The sequence below is a fragment of the Notamacropus eugenii genome, chromosome X (genome assembly GCF_028372415.1).
Source record: "Notamacropus eugenii isolate mMacEug1 chromosome X, mMacEug1.pri_v2, whole genome shotgun sequence".
NCBI classification, from domain to species: Eukaryota; Metazoa; Chordata; class Mammalia; order Diprotodontia; family Macropodidae; genus Notamacropus; species Notamacropus eugenii.
This window is the reverse complement of record NC_092879.1, coordinates 51,956,477-51,970,667: the sequence shown is the minus strand read 5'-3', so window position 1 is coordinate 51,970,667 and position 14,191 is coordinate 51,956,477. Positions and strand designations below refer to the sequence as shown.

The 14,191-nt window shown below is 40.7% G+C and overlaps 1 protein-coding gene and 1 pseudogene across 3 annotated transcripts in view; one reads left to right on the top strand and one right to left on the bottom strand.

Moving 5' to 3' along the window:
• SLC25A14 (solute carrier family 25 member 14) overlaps positions 1-10,473 on the bottom strand; it is a 25,128-nt gene extending 14,655 nt beyond the window's left edge. Inside the window, exons 1-2 of one of the 3 annotated variants that reach the window (XM_072626984.1) lie at positions 10,123-10,473; positions 2,017-2,107 (exon numbers count right to left, since the gene is read on the bottom strand). In XM_072626984.1, the coding sequence (XP_072483085.1) occupies positions 2,017-2,080 (64 nt within the window). In that variant the 5' untranslated portion in view covers positions 2,081-2,107; positions 10,123-10,473. Of the gene's footprint in view, positions 1-2,016; positions 2,225-4,090; positions 4,280-10,122 lie in introns of those variants that run through there. The other 2 variants (XM_072626985.1, XM_072626983.1) reach the window with 2 other exon arrangements.
• On the top strand, positions 10,088-14,191 carry LOC140516321 (transcriptional enhancer factor TEF-3-like; annotated as a pseudogene).

The window sequence follows — 14,191 nt, the reverse complement described above, 5'->3', positions numbered from 1 at the left end:
TAAGAAATCATTTCCACGTCAAGGTAAAAAAGCATGGCTATGTTGGCATAACATCAAGTGGTCCAGTTTGGCTAGACTATAGAACATGAGGCAGTAGGGGACAAAGTTGAAAAGGCTGAAAGAAAGCTCTGTTTGGCTCCACTGGACTTGGCAAATAGTGGTTAGTTACATCCCTCTTTCATTGTTGTAAAATCACAGAAGGGGTTATTGTAAATTAAATGGGTTAACTTGAAGCAAGTATTATTTCAACAATTCTAAGTTCCCAAGATGATGGTCTTTGGTGGTCCAAGTACCAAAACAAAAAACCCAAAACCCAAAACACTATATGATAAGAAGCACAAGAGAAGAGATGAGAAAATGCACCACTCTACTCAATCTAGAAACCTAAAACCTAATCGAATTTATATGGAATCCCACAGAATCTATCTTATCCAGCTCTCCATTTTCATTTCTATCACTTTGTCTGGATGACTATTCCAATTTATTGCCAGAAAGCTCAAATATCAGAAACGGCTCCATTAAATCTGGTTTTTCAGAGCTTCATCTGCCTACAACTAAGCATAAGTTCTATTAACGTACGGCTTAAGAGAGGCAACATGGTATACTGGAAAGAGACTGAGATTTTGAATAAGAAGCTCAGGATTTTAAGTCTCCTCTCTGATATTTAGTTGATATGTGACCTTATCTCTCTAGGCCTCCTTTCTTCCTCAGTCAAGTGGAGATAATAGCACTTGCCCTCATACCTCTCACAAGAGCCCAGGATTTTATCCATGCAGGAACTCCAGTTGAAAAGACTCCCTCTACCAATTTAGATCTGTAACTGAGAGTTATAGAGAGTTGTCTGGGGCACAGAGAGGTTGTGACTTGCCCAGGGTGTTGCGCACAAACAGCTGGGATGTGTCTGAGGCAGAACTTGAACCTTATTTTGAAGGTTTCCCTGGCTCTGAAGTCAAATCTCCATCACCCCTTGCTACCTCTCTATTGGTATGAACACCAACTAAAGTATATTTATATGACAAAAAGCACCAATAGATGAGGGATTGCGATGGTGGTGTTGATGATGTGTTACTGTTACTTTATTTACCTCCCATTCCTATGGGTGCCTAAGAAGACTATCTACTGTCATGATCTGTCACACTTTTCTCCCTCAAAGTTTACTTATACAAAGCCTGAGGATGACCTTTAATCATAGTATTTGCGGTAGTAGAAAGAAGAAGAAATGAAGTAGCCTTCATAATCAGTAAAAGAGGGAGAAAAGCAGTACTGAGGTATAATTTCAAAAATGACCACATAATCTCTGTTCAAATCTAAGGCAAACTATTCAACATCACAGTAATACAAGTCTATACTTCCAACCACTGATTCCAAAGAGGCCAAAGTTGATCAGTTCTATGAAGACTTACATCATCTTCTAAAAATGACACCAAAATAAGATGTCACACTCATCATAGGGACTTGGAATGCTAAGACAGGAAATCAAAATATAATTGGTGTAACAGGCAAATTTGATCTGGGTGTACAAAATGAAGCAGGGCAGAGACTGACAGAGTTTTGTCAAGATAACTCAATGGCCATATAAAACACTCTTTTTCAACAACCCAAAAGATGACTCTACATATGTTCATCACCAGATGATCAATAGCAAAATCAGATTGATATGTACTTTGCAGCCAAAGGTGGAGAAGGTCTATACAGTCAGTTAAACATCTGAGACCAACCCACCAAAGTTCATCGAGGCTCATCGACAAGTTGGCTGAAGGGGGATATATTTTTTTGACCTCAGCTACTTTTGAAAAATATGTTTAAGGTTAGAAAGGTGTTAGAATCTGCTTGGATAGAAGGAATGTTCACACTGAAACAATCCTGGAAATATTAAAGAACATGTTTTAAGGCAACCATTTCTGATACAAATGAGCTACTATAGGTGTTTCCTTTGGCCTAAGTTTACAACAAAAGCTTAGAACCAACCAATTGCTACCAGGAAAACAGATTCCAAAACTTTCACAAGATCCTTACCAAACTCTGCGACAATAGAAGCAAGGCCGCCATAGACAAAGGGTTTCCAATTCAGCCCAGACATCTCATGACCTAGAGTGGTCTCTGGTTGCTGTAAAGAAACAAACATAAGAAGGCAAAGGAGAGGGGGGACAGGAGAGAGAGCAGATAGTACACTGAGAAATAACAGTGGTATATGAAAAAAACCAAGTTAAACATTTGCTCATCAAAATTTTTCAGAACTACTCAATGAAACAGGTCCAGGTAAAACTAGCACCAAAATAAACCAGTAATGTATAAGAAATGACAAGCAAAATGACTTCAGAAAAATCTGGACTTACACGAACTGATGCAAAGCAAAGTGAGTGGACCCAGGAGAACATTGTATACAATAATAGCAATATTGTACAATGATCCATTGTGAATAATTTAACTATTCTCGCAATACAATGATCCAAGACCATCCCAAAGAACTCATGATGAAATCCATATCCAGAAAAAGAACTGATGAAGTCTGAATGGAGATCAAAGCATACTATTTTTCACCTTCTTTATTTTTAATGTATTTTTTTTGTTGTGTCTTCTTTCACAACATGACTAATATGCAAATATGTTCGCATGATTACACATGTATAACCTGTATCAAATGGCTTACCATCTCAGAAGGCAGGAGGGGAGGAAAGGAAGGAGAGAATTTGGAACTCAAAAACTTTTTTAAAATGAATGCTACATGTAATTGGAAAAAAAATAAACCAGAAATGACATGAAATGGGTCACCAGGCAGCATCTCAACCACTGGATAGTCTTGGATAGTCTTCATCTGCAAGCATCCAAGAAGAAAAGAGAAGATCTCTGCCATTAAAAACTAAGCCCCAACCCTTATCTTCTACCATATGCCTCCGTGAATTCCAGCTGGAGAGACAAACATAAAAAGGATATTAGAAAAAGTTCAATTATGTATTTTTCCCAATTGTGTCAGGAAGGTGATTTTTTTCTATTCAACAACAGAAGAAATTAAGAACAAGGTAAATGTGTTTGGCTGTTAAAATGTCTTAAAAGTCCTTCACACCAAAAAAAATTAAATAAGAGAAAAAAACAGATTATTTTAAAAAATTACAGCAAACACGTCAAAGAAAACAACATCTAAAATACATTAGGAACTGTTAAAAATTCACAAAGGTAACTCCCAGTCCATGATCAAAATCTATAAAGAGACAATTTTAAAGAGGAATCATAAATTGGTAACAACCACTTGAAAAAATGCTCGACTTCACTAATAATGAAAAGCAAATTAAACCAACTTTGAGATACCATCTCACACCAATTAAGTTGGAAAAAATAATTAAGCAACAAAATAATGCTGGGAAGGAGCCAGGAGAACATTGGAGAGAAGCAGGTACCTGCATCCGGTGCTGGTAGTATTAAACATCTGTAGAATTTCGAGGAGAAAGCAAACTTGTAGTTTAAATATATGGTAATGCTGGAAAGACATCCTGAAGGTATTTTGGGGAGAAAAAAACAACTCTATTCAAAGACTCATGATTTTCATAGTAGCATTTTATGTAATTGCAAAAAAAGCCAGAAATAATCCAAACATCAAAGAATTGGGTCATGGTTAAATAAATTACAGCACATTAATACTACAGAATGCTATAATACATTTTTGAGAAAAATAAAGAAATCTAGAAATACCTTTATGAAATATAATGCAAATTTAAAACAAGAAAAAGTAGAAAAGCATCTATATTATATCCATATTAGAAAAAGTGTCTGCAGACTTATTTTATGCATTCAAATTAATCTAATAGTATATAAACACATTTAGTTATTCATGTTGAGAGTCAATATGAAGTTTTCAATAAATAATTTCATTTTGATAAAGCCCAACTTTCCTCACTGATCCCCCCTCCCCAACCTCTCTGGCTTCATTAGCAGTACCCTCCTCCTTTCTCACCTGCTGCAGACACATAGATGTCTAACCTAAACTTGACTGTAATATGACAGACTTAAAAGCTAAACCCTACAGCTGTAGTAACTGACAAGCACCATTCTGGTTATTCCATCAACTGCATTCAGGTTGAAAGCATTAACTTACACCACAGTTGTGAAGGGCTTTCAAGGAATAAAAGAGGTCCTTCCTTCCCGTTGTCTACCCTCTCCAGCAGGCTCTGAGCTATGGGATTACAGTCCTTCTGCCTGGTCCTTCTTATTTCTACCCTCCAATTGTGGGATGAAACTATTATCTTTTCACATCCTCCTCCCACCATTCTTTTCCAGGAGGAATGAGCAAAAACAGGGAGGAAAAATAATGTTATGTTCTCTTTGGTTTGTAACATAAGAGATGTCCTTTTTCTTTTATCTGTACTAACACACCCCAGGACATTCTCTTCTCTTTTTTGGTCTGTTTCTCCTATTTCTTTACTTTATTCACGACTCCTCCCTTTTGATATTCTACATTTGATTCTCTGTTGCTTCCTTTGTCCTTTGCTCATTCTTTCTGTTTCAATTTTCTTTCTTTTTGGGGGAGGAAAGAAGGGATCTTTCATTTTTAAAAACTATCTCATAAAAACGGTTGATGCTTTCTTAAACACTGACACTCCCCAATGACTTCAAATCTGGAGCTGATCCCTACATTTCCTAGTCTCTCCAGAGAGAGACTGGGTTTTTACACAGAGAACTGTCTGCAACCAAGCAAGGCAGAGAAATCTTCCTCACAGGCAGGTGACAACTGGCTAAAGACCAAGAAAGAGGCCTACATTATACTAGTATGAAGGCTTCTTTTAAAAAAATATGCAGCACAGCTATGGGTCTACTTGGTGCAGATCAGCCTTTGGGGTACAAGGATGCTGTAAAAGCTAAGTCTAAAAGACACAGTAGCAACAGGAAGGGCAAGGAGGTTTCTGTACATGATAATCTCTTCATCTACATTCCCACACTGATGAAAATGCCATTAGTAATGTTTTGTAATACAAATAATAGTACCAGATAGAACAGCCTAATACAGAAGAACAAATACTGCAGTGGGAGGCAGAGTGCCCAGCTCTGCTACATATTATCTGTCAACATGGCCTTCCTATGTCTTCATTTCTTTAGCAGGTGAGTCTTATCTTGCCCTAATGTTCTGTGATCTACACATTGTGGGAGCAAGAAAAGACCTTGTACACTCCCTACAATGACTCAGCTGAGGGGGTGTTGTCTCCTATTTGGGGGAATATAACATGTACACAACCAAGTAAATAAAAGATAATTTAATGAGGGAAAGAGTCACTACATATGGAGAGGAATGGTTAGGAGGTAGCACTTAAGCTGAGCCTTGAAGGAAGATAGGGACTTTAAAAGATGGTAGCAAGGAGGAAGTATATTTCAGGCATCAAGTACAGCCCAGGCTATGGAATTGTTTGGGGAATAGCTAGTAGGCCAGTTTGGCTGAGAAGTGAAGTACAATGGATCAGGAGAAGCACTTACACAATGACTACAATAATGTGTAATAAAATGAAGAAAGAACAACAAAAGATGTCAGCACAGTGACCAATGCAAAGACCAATCAGGACTTCAGAAAACTTCCAGTAAAGCAAGCCTCTCACCTCTTAGTTGAGAGATGGGGAACAATGAGTCCCGAATGAGGTATACATCTTTAGACATGACTAATTAATTGATGTGTTTTGCTCAACTGTCATAAGGCAAGACGAATCATCAGGCAGCATTTTTTTTTGTTTCTGAAAAAGACCATCAACAACACATTTACAAAGAACAAAAGAAAGTACAGAAAATAGGTTTGGAAAGGTAGGTGGGAGCCAGATTGCAAAAGGCTTTTAAGTATAAAGCAGAGGAGGATATATTTTATCCCAGAGGCAAGAGGAAGCCACTAAAAATTTCTGAGCAGGGGAATAACACAGTCAGGTCTGTTTTAGGAATAATAATTTGGCAGCTTTGAGGAGGGTGGATTAGAAAGGGGAAAGGCTAGAAGCAAAGATACCAATTAAGAAGCAGTAATCCAGGCAAGATGCAATGAGAATCTGAATTTGAGTAGTGATTATGGGAACAGACAGGATACTAATGTAGGAAATGCTGTGGAGGTAGAATTGATATGACCTGGCAAACAAATGGATATGGGGGAGGAAAGAGGTGAGAAAGAAGGAAGAGTCAAGGATGATTCCAAGATTCAAGACCTGAGTGACAAGGATATTGGTACCTTCTAGAGAATAGTGTGAAAGGAAGGCAAGTTTAAAGGGGGATGAGTTGTGTTCTGGACATGCTGAGTTTGAGGTACTGATAGAATATCTAGGTGGAAATGTCTGACAGGCAATTATTGACACAAGACTGGGGTTCAGAAGAGAAATAAAAGCTAGATATGTAAATGTGGGATTCACCTGCATAGAAATGTTCATTGATCTCACGGGAACTGATGAAACCAAGAAAAGAAAATGTAGAGAAACAAGAATCGGGCCCAAAAGAGAACATTGGGGAATACATACACTTAGTGAACAAAAGATAAATGATGATCAAGCAAAGGAGACTGTGAAGGAACAATAAGACAGGTAGGAAGACAACCAAGAGAAAGTGGTGCCACCCAAGCCCAGGTCAAGAGAGGATAGTACCACTGGGGAGAGTATGGGAAGGAAACATGAAGACTGAGAAGACCTTTAAATTCAGCAGGTAAGAGAGACATTGTTAACCTTGAAGAGAATTAGCAAATAGTGGGGTTGGAAGACACTGTGAAGGATTTCAAAGAAAGTGGGATGTGAAGAACATAGACTCAGGGGTGGGGAATCTGCGGCCTCAAGGCCACATATGGCCCTCACTTGTTCTGTGAAGTTTGGATTCAGTCAAAGGGCCACACTTGAGGACCTAGAGGGCCACATGTGGCCTCGAGGTCACAGGTTCCCTGGCATATATCATCTTTCCTAGAAATCTGGCTGTCAAAGAGAGAAGATATGTGGCAAGATAGCTTGAGGAGATGTCAGAATCAAGTGAAGATTTTCTAAGGATGGGGGAGTCCTGGGAATATTTCTAGAGTGCAGGAAAGGAAGTAATATGTTCATGGGAAAAGATAGATTTGGGGTCAGAAGACCTGTGTCCATAGATTTGGAGTTGAAAAGAACTTTAGAGATAATGTATTCCAACCCTTTCATTTTATAGGCAAAGAAACTGACACGGAGAGAAAGGTTATCCAGGTGACAACAACAGGAATCCAATGGAGATCCTGACTAAATTCAGTGCTTATCCCACTGACTGGACCACTCCTGAGCTGTGGCATTCCTGACAGTACTCTTTTGGAAGAATTCTATCCTTTTGTATTCATCTTCTATTTATCCAAGTAAGTCAAAATATTTTCCCCATATCTATACTGGTCTCTTTCAGACAACTCCCTACATTCTTCCTCAATGGAGTATCTTTTTGGCTATTATGATTTCGTCCTCAAGACTTCCCCTTGGGTTGACTAACCTTGTAGAATAGAAGATCCCAGATCCTATATAGCCTAATCTTTGAACTCCTTAAGAAATTCAGAATTGTGAAGGCCTAACCCTGAAGGCCTAAGCCTGAAGGTTACTAAGGCTCCTAAAGCATCAGGCTCAAAAAGTCTCCCAGATTGGGAGCATGCTAATGGTAACAGTGGATGGAGGAAGATGGTAAGTCTGGACTGAACAGCAGGCAAAACTTGGCTAACCAAATTAAATTGCCTTTGTCTTTCACGCAAATGAAAATCTAAACTCAAGCCAAAGTAATATCTATCTTTATTCTTTTTGAAGAGTTTATCAAGGGACAGTGATGGAGGAATATCCTTGAAAAACACACATATATATACACATATATATGTATGTATATGCTATAAATACAAGGTTTCTTAAAAGTTATTAAAGCTTAAAATTGTACTATGACTTTCAGGCTACCTGTAGTTAACAGTGGCCAAAACCATGGCCTTAAGCACGTGCTTAAGAAAATTTGTTAGAAAACCATTCTTATCAATATCCTTCCTCTACTTCAGGACCTAATACCTAACCATGGAGGTTCTGGTTCTGCCTCCTGTGTGACCTGTGGTCACCTATGTGACCTTGGGCAAGTCACAACTTCCCTAGGCCTGAGTTTCTAAGTAAAGTGAAGTGAATGGATTAGAAGATTTCCAAGGTTCCTGCCACCTTGAAATCTATAATCCTAGGATGAAAAATCTATAATCCTAGTGGCAAGGGTGCCACTAACAGAAAAGGGTACTTATGGTCACATTTCAATTGTTACCTAACCTGATAAAGTATTGTCAAAAAGAATAAGCTTATTACTATGAGGAATATACTCCAAGGGGATCAAAGAGAAGAAAGGTTTCCTCCCAATAAGCATTGTAGGACTTTCAGCGGTAGCTAAGAACTGAGAGCAAAATGGATGCCTGTTAATTGGTGAATGGCTAAACAATGTGTGACTGTAGAGGATCTCTGTGCTGTAAAAAGTGACAAATATGAAAAATTCATGGAAATTTGGCACAACTTTTATGAAAATGATACAGAGTGGTAATCTGATCCAGGAGAACAATTTACACAATGACCACAATAACATGAAGGACAACATCAAAAGATGTGAGAACTCTGATCAATGCAATGACCTCTCATGATTTTAGAGGTGAACCATGCCTTCCTGAGAGAGAGGAAATGGGCTGTTGGAACAGTATGAGGCATATGCTGGCAACTAGGTGATGCAGTGGAATTTGACCTCAGGTACTTACTAGTTCCTGTGTGATCTTGGGCAAGTCACTTTAACCAGTGTGTCTCAATTTTCTTAACTGTAAAATGAGGATAATAATAGCACCTCCCACAATTGTTATGAGGATCAAATGAGATGATTCTAAAGTGTTTAGCACAGTGCCTGGAATATAGTGGGCCCTACAGAAACTATTATTAGATACAGCCAATGTTAATTAAATTGTTTTGCTTAACTGAATTTTTTTTTATTAAATTAACAGAAATCTGCCTTCTATCTCTCACCCTCCCTCAACTGAGAAAGTAAGAAAAATAAAACCCTTGTTACAGACATATTTGGTTGAGCAAACTCCCACATTGGCCATGTCCAAAAAAAAAATTAGATCTCAATCTGCAATCTGAATCCATTATCTCTCCATCAGGAGGTGAGTATCATCTTAACTGCATTAGGAAGGTAGGTGGCATAGTGGATAGAGTACTGGGCCTGAAGTCAGCAAGACCTGAGTTCAAATCCAGCCTCAGACACAATCTCTGTGACCCTGGGCAAGTCACTTACCTTGTCCCAGTCTTGTATTCCCAACTGTAAAATGGGTATCCTAATAGCACCTCCTTCACAAGGTTATTGTGAGGATCAAATGAAATATTTATTAAGGGCTTGGCACACAGTATGAGCTTTAAAAATGCTTGTTTCCTTCCCCTCTTTCTTTGCTACAAAGGAGGGTTCTGTTGGAGAAGAGCAGAATCATCTTAAAGAAGTGTTTCTTAGAATATATTACCCCTTTGGGTAACATGTTCATAGTAATGGGATTGCTGAATGCATTAATCCAAAAGAATGGCTAATGTGGGGATTTTAATATTGGTAACAGAGTAAATCGAGATTTGGGGGCTGGGGAAAGCTTTGAACAGCACCCCTCATATCACGCCAGTGAAGAGCACTGAAGTAGAAGGCAAAAGACCTGAGTTCTAGTCGTGGCTATACCGTGGACTAGCTTTATGTGACCTTGGGCACTTTCACTTCCTCTCAGTTTCCCCTACCAAACTGGAAGAATAATCCCTGCACGGCCTTCCTCGAAGGGTGGTCTCAAGGAAGGAGGAGGTGAAATGCGAGCTCTTCCCAGCCGCCTCCCCACTAGGCAGGCGCCTGCTCGCTCGCTCAGTTCTCGGCCCCGTGTCAGCGAAGGCTGGCACGTGAGCTGGGCCTGGGGAGAAAGGACGCTAACCCCCAGTTCGGGCAGCAGGAGCAGCCGTGCTGGCCAGCTCCGTGAACACGTGCTAGGGCCCGAGAGGCCGGCAGGGAGGGGGAGGGACCGGGAGGGAAGACGAGGGGAGGCGCCCCGTTGGCCGCCAGGCCCTGGGGAGTGACGGGCAGGTGGGAGCAGAAGTCGGACCGAGCCCAGGGCGGACGGATGCACGGACGGGCCCGCAGGGGACGGCCACTCACCGGCTCGGGTTCATCAGTCCACGACGGGACCGGAGACGAGGCGGGAGACTGCACGGTAGATTCTTACGGGCGAAGACACCGCAACGCCGACCCGGAAGCGGAGTGGAGCACCCGACGGAAGTGGCCAAGCTGTTGCCAAGGCAACAGTGACCCGAGGGGGGGAAGTTTGGAGGGGGGGGGTCCCCCCCCTAATCAGTGACTGGTTCACCCGAAATCCCGTGAGCCGAAGCCGAGCAAGGAAAGGCGGGACAGAGGCTGGCTTCTACGGAGGGAGGGGTTCATTCCGCGAGGAAGGGGGCAACGTCACGTCAAATCATGTTACGTTATTTGACGTCACGTCCCTGTGTGTCTGCCGCCCCCGGGGATTACTGACCTCGAGTCGGCAGGGAAGGGGGTCAGAAAAGGAAAGGGGCATTTGAGGGAGGGGTGCGGGAAAGAACCCAGGTGAAGCTTGTGCACCTGCCAGGGAAGCCTCAGTGGACTGGTTCCAAGCAGAATGAATTCATAAAACTCATTCCTATTTCTGGCTTCCTCGGAGGTTTACCGATTCGTCACAACCACTTGAAGACAGGGGACAAACATGGTCATCCCTATTTTGCAAAGGAGAAAACTGGGGCCCAAAAGGGGGAGAGTATTTAGCCCAGGTGATACAACAGCCCTGGATATTGTGGGAACTGAGAAGTAGCATCCAAAGACTTGAGTTCAAATCCTGCCTACTACTACCACCTCTCGGTTACCCTTGGATATGTCATTTACCCTCTCTGGGCCTCAGCTTCCTCCTCTGTAAAATGAGGAGACTGGACTGGACGGCATGTCAGGTCCTTTTCCCAACTCTAGATCTGTTTATCCTGTAATTCTGTCATCTCACCTCACTTAGCTTCAGTTTCCTCATTTGCAAAATGTCCTGGCAACTCCTGTTATCTTAGTAGGTACCGTTATACACACAAACCCCCCACCTCACATTCCAAGTTTTGTTCTCTGGGAATTTCCTTTCTAGGTAGACACAAGGGATTAGGGGATTGAAAAGTTGAGGGGTAAAGAGGAAAAGACATTAAAAGAGACCCAGATTCATCCTTAAGCCCCATTTTTTCAAAAACAGTATGAGAACAAATGATGGCCCTGCAGTCTCTGGGCACAATTAATAATTCCCTGTCTCACCTTCCTCAGAACTGTCCTAAGAATTTATTTGTTCTTCTCTAGTGCAATTATGTACCCTTTTAAAAAATTAGGGTTATCTGTAGGTCTTCTTCCACCCTTATTAGATTGTGAGTTTCTTGAGGAAAAGAAACCATGATTTTATCTTTGTATCTCCTTCATCACTGAGAACATTGGCTTAGTTCAGCGGATAAATAAACGAGGAGCCCACAAATAGTTCCAGTGGCCCCTTCTCTCCATCTTTTCATTTCTATGCACCTTTTTTCCAAATGAGCAATAAAATGAATAAACCATTAGCAAACAATCAAAAAGGAGAGAAAAGAAAACAAAATTACTAAAATCAGAAATGGGAAAGGGAAAATCACAATGAATAATAAAGGAACAAAGGAAATAGTTGGAAAATAATATATACAATTATATGCCAACAAAACCAATAATGTAACAGAAACACTATAGCATGGTGACAAGATCCAGTCTGAACCTGACTTGCATCATTTAAAAAAACAGAGAGGTTGAACTAGACAATCTCTATGGTCCCTTCCATCTCTAGAAACTATCATCAGATAGCTACCAGCATACTTTTTGGCAAAGAACTGGAAATTCAAGGGATGCCCATCAGTTGGGGAATTGCTAAACAAGTTGTGGTCTATGATTGTGATGGAATACAACTGTGCTGTAAGAAATGATGAGCAGGTTGATTTTAGAAAAACATAGAAAGACTTGTATGAAATAATGAAGGGTGAAATGAGCACAACCAAGAAAATGCTGTATACAGTAACAACAATATTGTTCAAAGAATAACTGAACAACTAAGTTATTCTGAGTATTATAAATATTCAAATCAACTACAAAGGACCCATGAAGGAAAATGCTATCCACCTCCACAGAAACAACTGATAAACAGAAGTATGCATATATAGTTTTACATATATATGTATATATAAATATATATACACATATGTGTGTGTGTTTATCCGTGTCAAATGATGGCCTTCCCTAATGTGGGGTGGGAAGGGAGGGACACTGTTTAGAACTCAAAATTAACCCAAAATAGTTTTTTTTTAATAAATTAAAGCAGTCAACTGTTTTCCTCAGGTCAGAAAAAAAAATCAATATATTGTATTAAATTGCAATAATATTAATATGGAAGTACAAAAGGTCAAGACTATCAGGGGAAATTATGAAAAAGAAACGAGAATGAACTTCCTTTCACCCTCTTCCTCCTCCCTGTTTCTCCCTCCTTCTCCCCTCTCTTTTGCCTCTCCTTTGGTTCTTCACCCTCCTTAGCTCCTTCTAACTCTTTTCCTCTTCTTATTCCTCACCCTTCACTTCTTTTTTTTCTTCTTCTTTTTTCTCTTTTCTTCCTTTTTCTTCTCCTCTTTTCCCTTTTATCCTCCTTTCCACTCTTCCTTTCTTGATCTTTTCTCTTTTTCTCTCTTTCCCTTCCTGATGCCATCTTCCCCTTTTTCTCCTCTTTCCCTTCTTTACCCTTTCTTTACATTTTTTCTTTCCTTTCTCTACTTCACTCTGTATTTTCCTTTTCCTTATTTTATACTTTCCTTCTTTCTTCTCTTTCCCCTTTCTTCTTTCCATTTCTATTCCTTGAACCCTCTTTTCTTCTTCTTTCATTTCCCAGTTTCCCTTCCTCTTTTCCAATTGACTTACCCCTCTAAGAATAGGACTCTTGTGTTTTCATGTCAGTTTGGTCATGGGGAAATTCTTTCCTCTCTCCCTTCCAGCCTCCCGCATTTTTCTCCCACCGCCAAACTGGGGCCCATGTGCATGGCAAATTGTGAGCTATATTCTGAAAATCCAGTCTCCTCATCACTATACTCTTAGGAGACAGGCTTTACTGCCCCCAGCCTACTTTTCCCAAGCCCAAGACTCCCTGCAGCACAGAGCATTGCATCAAAAGTGGAGATCCAGCATTTCTGGCATCTCAATGTGATTTCCCTTGTCTATTCTCTACAGCCTTTCTGGAGAGCTGGAACAGACTTGGTGCATCTGAGAATGTCCCCAGAATCAACTTAATTCACCACTCCCTTCCCTCTCCCCCCAGTGCTGAAATAGATCTGAAAGTCCTCTGGGCAGACTTTTGAAAGGCCTAGCTGGCACAATTACTTCCAATAAGTGGAGCTCTCCCATCTTCCTGAGGGTAATAAAAATTTGGACAAACCCTTTGACAATGATGGAGCAGACAGGTGGACCCCTGATATTGAACAAAGGCTTCCAAGAGGCCCTTAATATCTACTCACACTGTTGTAGGCTCAAGATCATCTTATCCAATGAGGACAAGATATATAACCAGGATCAGTTGATTGCTCATTCCACTAAGCTCCAGAATGGAAAAAATGCAAGTCAGGAAGCAGATATCTAGCCACATCCAGGTGCTGGCCCATTGCAAAACCCAGGAGATCCAAACCAAGTTAAAAGAGCAGGTAGATGAGAAACAAAGACAAAGCCCTGCAGATTATGGCTCTCAGGTCATCTGCTCAGATCAATTTTCCACAATAAAATGCTCTTTACCCAGAACTGTCCTACCCAGCATCTCAGGGTTTTGTCAAGGAACTATGTCAGGCCAAGCCAGAGCTTCACACAATGTGAAAACTTGCAACAAGCCTAGGCTGTTCTGCCTTTTCTCCCTCTGCCAGAGTTTGAATCTCTTTCTGGGCCCAGTTTGTCTCTATAAACCCTTCCATGACAGAGCCAAAGTGTGGCCAGCTCCAAGCTCTGGACATTGTAGTTTTCTGCTTTCTTTGAGCAGCAGAAAGACCCAAACACATACAAGCACCTCTTTGTTCACATTGATTAATCCAGCCCCACTTTTGTTGACTCTCTACTTCAAAGCAGTAAACAAATAGGTAGTAGAGAAAACAGAGAGTATGCCTGCTCTGAGAGTGTCCATTATTCCTAG